Genomic DNA, 7,532 nt, shown 5'->3' with positions numbered 1-7,532 from the left:
CCTCCTAACGGTATTACCGGATGTACATTTTGGTCCAAGAGCATTTCAAGCGTTAGTGTACCTTTCGTGCTCTGTTCTTTTGATCCCCACGCCGGCGACTTAGCATTAAAGTCACCCCCTACTATAAGCTTCCTACCCTCCTTTTTTTCCTTTTTGATAAAGGTCTCCAACTTATCTAGTTTCGAAGCATAAATCTCAGGGGAAACATTCGGAGACATATATACGCTGACTACCGTTATTTGACCTATTCTAACTGCCACAAAATCTTCTCCCTGCACGTTACCGTCCTCCTGGTTTTTTAATCCCCTGTTCCCCGTGACCCAGATTGCCGCGTTGCTGGTACCTTCAGTGAAAATCCAACTAGCCGGATTACGCAATGGTTCAGAAATTAGAACCAGATCCACTTCTAGTTGTATTGCCGTCTGGTACAATAAATTGTGAGCCAGTTTGGCATGATTCAGATTGATCTGAAGAATCCTCATATTGAATTTTGCAAATTTCCATCGCTTATCCGCGCCACATATTTACGAAATTGAGGGCAGTTCATGGCACCGGCCACATGAACTGTGTCCTCCTGCCGCGCCCCCAGTCTAGTGCAAAGAATGCATCTTTTTTCGTTCGGGCATTCGTTAATCGCGTGTCCTTCTCTACCGCATTTCCTACATAATAGGCTCGCTGACTGTTTATTTGGGCACGTGTAGGTCATATGACCGAAGTCGTGGCACTTGAAGCACCTGACGATATTCACAGCTAATTTTATCCTACATGAGGTGAATCCTATTCTAATTCTGTTTCCTTCCAGCATTTTTTCCTCTATAGTCTTTGGAAGCGAGACAACTGCTGTTTTCGTCCCTCCATACCCGTATCTCAAGTTCCTAAACTCTATCTCCTCGGTATCTAGTTGCAATTTCCTCGCAAGTTCCTCGCGTATATCCTCTTTTTCCATAGTCGGGTCAATTTCCTTTATTTCGTAATTTACCCTTTGAACGAGTCTCCTAGTCTGTTGTGTCGTTCCTAAAGATTCTTTTACTACTCTCTCAAAATCACAGCAATTTGTTTCCCTCTGCAATTCGATAAGGAGATCACCCCCCCTAGATTTCCTAATCGTCTGAATCCCTCCAATTTTATCTCCTGCATTAGCTTTTAACTCCTTAAATAAATCGGCGAAAGTCCTTTCCTTGGAAGCCTTGACTAAAATTGCCTCTGGTTTGGGAGGCGGAGGATTTAGTCTTTTCCTGGCTGCTCTCTCCATCTTCTCTCTTTCTGTCTTCCTATTCTTTTCCTCTAGTTCTAATCTTTTTCTCTCTAGTTTCTCTTTCCTCGCCTGCTCCTTTCTATCTTTGTCGTTTATCCAGTCAGATCCCCCTTGTATCTGGCCCTGAACAGTCTCGTTTTCTAAATTTCTCTCTAGATTCCTCCTTACTGCTACATTGTCCTCTAAATCTTTTCCTATTGCATTATTTAACAGAGTTGGTGAACTCTGTGTATATTTATGCTTACACTTTCCTTGAGTCTCCCTATCTTTCAGGGAGGGGGTGACCTGAGTTTCTTTATTACTACCCTCTCCTCCTATAACTACTCTACCCTCTAAAAGATTCTCTATCTCCGCCATAATTTTAATTGCTCTACCTACTCCAAAAACCACCGTGGTTGAATTAACCTTCGCCTCATCTTTTATACACTTATTCCCGCAGCAATAGGTTCTTAGTGAGTCTGCAGTTGGTTTAATTTTCTTGAGCGCTTTTCTTAGATCCTCTAACTTTGTTCTAAGGCTTTCTACGTCAGCATCTCTCCTCAACCTTTTAATGTAATCGCTATTATCCCCTCTATTTCCTGCTCCTGATTCTCCCTCTTCCTCATTCTTTGATTCTACCGGACCCCCCGTCTCCTCTTTTCCATTGTCCCCCATTTTCCTTTTTTGCCCTGTAGTCTTGTCCAAATCTGTTCTTATTGGATTCCCCTGGGATTCCCCCCTTTGACTCTCCTGTCCTGTATCAATTTTACCGGGGTCTTTATCGCGGGGTGAATGCCCCACCGGCATTTTGGTTAGGGCTGGCCCCTATTCCTTCCGTACTAGTATTATTATCACGGATCTAAACTACTTGACCAAAAACACAAGTTTAATAAGATTTTCCTTTTTTATTGGAGAAATCTCCACCTATTACAAAACTGTCCTAAATCTAAAAATTAGCTTAATCTAAATTACTCCCGCACGCTAACAATACCCTAATCGCACGCACTTGTAACTATTAGCTATTAATTATTTACTCTTAACTATTCACTATTTAACGCCACTCTCGCACGCACGAAATTCGCTTTTTCCACTTTTTTTTTCTAAATTTTAATTTTTAATCGACCGGCGGCCCTTGCTACACTCACCTACAGCCTAATCGCACCCTAATATAACAAATTATCGGATTTACAAGAAGTCCGGAAACTTCTGTTACGAGCTATTTAGCTCGCTGCATAAATCCCCGGACACGAAAATTTTTTTAATTTTCAAAAAGTTTTTTGCGCCCAAATGACGCTGAACTCCTGGAGGTCCGGCCCTCCAACTCTGAATCACGAAATCCGTAATTTAATTCGTCCGGATACTTCCGAAACGAATCGTTTCCCAAGTCTCCGGACACTTCCCTAGGTGATCCCCTTAAAATCGTCCGGACACTTATGAAACGAACCCTTTGCAGATATACGCGGACTCCGAAAACCACTTCAACACAACCTCACCACAGCCGCGGACGCACCACCGACGCACTTTATCAGAACGGCACGAGGTATGTATCACTGTACACCTATCGCTGACTAACAGAATTCGTTAATCGGCTACCTGATATTATAAATTAATTACTTAATTTCTAATTAATTAGACTAAGTATCCTAACACTATCTATCACCGGAGTACTTAAGACATCTCTAACGAGTTAATCCTAATCACTTTTCTAAAACTGCCTAACAATGTCACTTTTCCAAGTTTACACCAAGAAAGTCTACACCGTTCTCAACCTAACCTAACCTAACCTAACCTAACCTAACCTAACCTAACCTAACCTAACCTAACCTAACCTAACCAAAATATACAGGGGTTTTTTAGACGACAGGCTATAAGTCGAGTCTACATAATAGACTCGACCAACGATCTTTTTCGAAAACAGATCAGGTAGGGGAACACGGAGGCTACGAAGCCGCCTAGCAACTGATTCCAGCCAGAGCGGTTTGAATCACTGTGGAGAGTGGACGCGTTCTCTGATCGTTTTCGTTCTACCACATTGAGCATAGAAAAGTTTCTGTTTCTTTGTCAAGTTTTTTCTATTATAACAAAGAGTGTGATAATAGATAGTAAAAGTTATACGAAGGATAGTAGCCCCCGACAGGTGATCTTCCGAAGCCAGTCGGCCGCGAGTGCTGGAGGACGTTAGCGGAAAGCGTGGGTGGTGTGGCTTGGGTGGACGTTTCCTAGTGCGCGGTACGGGGGTAAACGAGGGGCACCCCCCGGGGAGGAACCCCTGAGAGTTTTTTTTAGTGTTTTAGTAAAGTTTGATCCGAATCCGGGTAATTAACGGTCTGTGGCTGGAACCATAAGTACCCGGATTCTCTTGCAGAGCGACATACGGGGAAAAGTCCGGAGAATTTCGGGACAAATTTTGGCCTCAAAGTTTCCGGACTAAAACAAATATTAGGATTTTAGGTTCGCCCTTTTAGGGACAGTTAGAGAATTGTGAGGATAAGCCAAATCCGAACAAATTTTTAGAAAATTCTAATTTTGAGGATTCCGAAAACTTCTGGTCCGTCGTGTGTGTACGGAAAGTTTCCGGACTCGCGAATTTTGAGGGTAACTTTGGGCGGGCGACTTCCGTAAGGAGCTAGGAAGCCCAAAACCCGAATTCTGAGTTAGTGAGAGTGCGTGTTTAGAGTATTAGGTTAGGTTATTTGCGAATCGTAGCGTGTGAGTGCGTGTAATGAGATTTATGTATTAGGTGATGGTTTTCCGGAATAAAGAAGGAAATATTTATTAAAAAAAAAAAAAAAAAAAAAAAAAAAAAAAAAAAAAAAAGGTTAGGTTAGGTTAGGTTAGGTTAGGTCAGGTCGAGAGCGGTTTTTACAGTCTAGGGTGTAGGACGGCATTTGCTTAGAACAGCGATTGAGAATATTTTTCAGTTAGCTTCTAGTGGTTAGTGTTTAGAGATAGTCGGTACGATCCTGCAGTGTCCTTTCTCGGATCCTGAAGTGCTGGAGAGGTCGTGGGCGTGGACGGGAGCGCACCAACGAGGAACCTAAAAAGTGAAAAAGAATTAATCATCAGAGCGTCGTTTGGCGGACTCTCCCACGCTTTGGCAACAAAGTGAGGGTCGAGCTCGACAAACGAGAGCCCTTTATACTTACCTGCCCTCCACCCGGCTTTGGTAACAAAGCTTTCGGACGTGGAAGGGTGTCGACGTGTTCCTCGGTGGTGCGTGGGCGTCTGTGGGCGACTCGCGGGTCCTGGTGTCTTTCGGGTGGAAGAAGAAGGCCTGCTGGAACGTCCTGAAAGAAAAAGAAAAAGTGTTTAGGGTGTTTAGCGAATTCGGATAGCTAGTGACTGTACAGCGATACTCGTTTCGTGCCGTTCTGCTGAGGGTGCCCGTGGTCCGTCCGCGGCTGTGACGAGGCGTGCCAGTGCTTAACGCGGAATCCGGGTATATCTGCAGAAGTTTCGTTTCAGAAGTTTCCGGACGAATCAAAGGGTTTCACTGTGGAAAGTGTCCGGAGACTTCGGTAGCGCGTTCGTTTCAGAAGTTTCCGGAAAAAGGGGAAAAAAAAGCTTTTAGAGACCCGGATTTGGAGGGTCGGTCTTCCAAGCCCTCGGGAAGAAGAATCCGGAAAAAAATTCAAATTCGGTTAATGTCCGGAAACTTTTGTTACAAGCTATTTAGCCCGCAACATAAATTTCCGGACGCATAAATTCTGCGAATTTTCGGAAGAATTAACTCCCAGGGAAGAAAAATAGGTTATAAAAGTAGGTTAGTGAAAACAAAATTGCGACTAGTTATTGTAAAAACGTGTGAGAGCGAAAAGTGTGCGTCGAATTAGAGCTTGAGCTAGAACATATATAGAATAAAGGTTAAATAATTTTGCCCGGTTAGGTCAGGTCAGGTCAGGTTAGGTGCGGTTCTGCGGGTCTCCCTCCCCCCGGCACGGGTGTCATATGCTATGCGGACGACACCCTGCCCTACGCCGAGGGGAGGACCTGGGAGGAGGCGGGACGCCTCATCGAGTCCGCCCTGGACTGCGTGGTTGGACGGATCCGGGGGATGGGGCTTGTCGTGGCCGCCGCAAAGACCGAGGCCATATGGTTGTACCAACCATCTCGGACGCGGCGGCCGCCCCAAGGATTCCGGATCCGGGTCGTGGATACCCTCGTCGAGGTCGGGCCCACCATGAAGTATCTGGGCCTGACCATCGACGGTCGCTGGCGTTTCGAAGAGCATTTCGAACTCCTGGCCCCCGACTCGAAAAGACAGCGACCGCGCTTTCGCGGTTGCTGCCCAATATCGGGGGGCCGCAGTTGAGTGTACGCCGCCTCTACATAGGAGTGGTGCGGACCATTGCCCTGTATGGGGCACCCGTGTGGCACCGCTCGCTTGAGGCCAGCCGACGCAGCGTCGCGCACTTGGAGAGAGTGCGGCGTCGGCTGTCCCTGCGGTCCATACGGGGATACCGCACCGTCTCGACAGAGGTGGCGGGCCTCCTGGCCGTGGTTCCTCCCTTCCATCTGGTGGCGGCGGAGCGTGCGATCGTATACCGGATCGCCTGCGAATCCCGCCGCCCCCCTGGGGAGGAGCTGACGGCCGCGGAGGAGGAGCAGTTCGAAGTGCGGAGACGCCAGGCCCGTGCGGACGTGTTCGAGCGATGGAGACGCCTGCTTGCGTCCTCGACGCGTCCGACAGTTCGGGCCCTCCTGCCCATGTTCGATACATGGTGCGGGAGGCGAGTGGGGTTGACCTTCCGCCTCACGCAGGTGCTCACCGGACACGGCTGTTTCGGTGAGTATCTGGTAAGGATGGGGCGGGAGCCAGCGGCGCAGTGCCAGCACTGCGGCGAGGAGGTGGACACGGCGCAACATACACTCGAGGAGTGCCCGGCTTGGGCCGGACCGCGCCGTGTCCTCAGAGCCGCGGTGGAAGGGTGGGACCTCTCGCTCCCGGTCTTGTTCGACCACTTGACCGGGAGCCAGAGGTCGTGGAAAGGGGTCAGACCAGGTGTGACCGTGCTTTCCGACCACACTCGTGGGAATCACATGGATCCATATAACAAAGAAAAAACCAAACACAAAAAATCTCCAAAAAAAAATAAAGACATTGAAGGATATCTGGAGGACACTGTTTTCGAGATCTCCGACACAACTCGCGAGGGAGGAAACATCGAAATGGACACTGAATCAATTACGATTAAAGAAACTATACTACCGCTACCTTATACCTCTACCCCTTATAAACCTGAGCGAGAGGATCCTAATAAGGCTTTCACTCCTAGCAGAGTCCTTGCGAGAAGTCCTACGAGCTCCAACGTCGCGAGTGGACCGTCTGTTGGAGTAAGTGGGAGGAATAGACAGAGCCCGACGTTAGGAAGACAGCGCTCGAGCTCTGCACCAGACGCAACTGAAGCAGTTGAAGAAATGGAAATTCTTCAATTTGAATTTGAACACGATAACCTCACACCAGAACAACAAAGGAAGAGGAAAAGGACTACTAACAGCACGGAAGCGACACCCAACACCAGCATAAGTGCAAACATCAAAACTCTGGCAGACGCACTCAAAGACCTCTCCGGTCTTGTTAAAGGACGGGACGGTATTAGACTAGAAGTTAAGTCAGCGGTAACTAAGACCATTAAGACCTATAATGAAATGCAACGTGCATTCAAAAATTCGAATATCAAAGAGCAACCGGAGACCAGCCGTGAATCGAATACCAGAACTACTCAAAGAAAAGCAGACGAAGCACAATGCAAGAAGGCTACGGAAACCCGCACCATTGGCACCCAGACCGGGAACCCCGAAGACTTAGACCTTGACGAGATGGAAAGCTGGAAGACCAAGGACATAAACTACGAAAACTTTAGCACCTTACAAGAAAGAAGGTGGAACAAATCTGTCTTCCAACGTACCACCATAAATAATGCTAACATATTAAGCATGAAAGACACAGATATAGCCTGCTTTGTACCTGCTGATTTTAAAGTGGACAAGGGTCCTACCAAGGCAATACTTGAAAAATATCAAGGCCAAGATGAGATGAAGGATCAAGATCCCTCCTTAGGCTCGGTTGTGTACCTAGTTGTTGCCACATGTCTACCAGGGAAGAAAGGTAACCCAGGCTCAAAGATCCTGGATGAAAAATTTATCTATCATCTGATAGATAGACCAAAAGACGAGAGCCCCATTAACCTGGAAACCATATTCACTGCGCTTAAAAAACTTAAGGACATAACACAAGAAAATGCCACACAAAAGATTGCGATCACGTACGATTCGCTGGATCCGTACCTGCTGAGAA

At 47.0% G+C, this 7,532-nt stretch overlaps 1 protein-coding gene across 1 annotated transcript; it reads right to left on the bottom strand.

Moving 5' to 3' along the window:
- Window positions 1–17: 17 nt before the first annotated feature.
- Window positions 18–482, bottom strand: LOC143219881 (uncharacterized; the record flags this gene model as incomplete). Its single annotated transcript, XM_076445689.1, has 1 exon — window positions 18–482. A coding segment is annotated over exon 1 (465 nt), but the record flags the coding sequence as incomplete, so codon positions are not given.
- Between the last annotated feature and the right edge of the window lie 7,050 nt (window positions 483–7,532).

This window comes from Lasioglossum baleicum, unplaced genomic scaffold (genome assembly GCF_051020765.1).
Source record: "Lasioglossum baleicum unplaced genomic scaffold, iyLasBale1 scaffold0087, whole genome shotgun sequence".
Taxonomy (NCBI): Eukaryota; Metazoa; Arthropoda; class Insecta; order Hymenoptera; family Halictidae; genus Lasioglossum; species Lasioglossum baleicum.
Note: the sequence above shows the minus strand (reverse complement) of the source record. Positions and strands in the feature narration are given on the sequence as shown.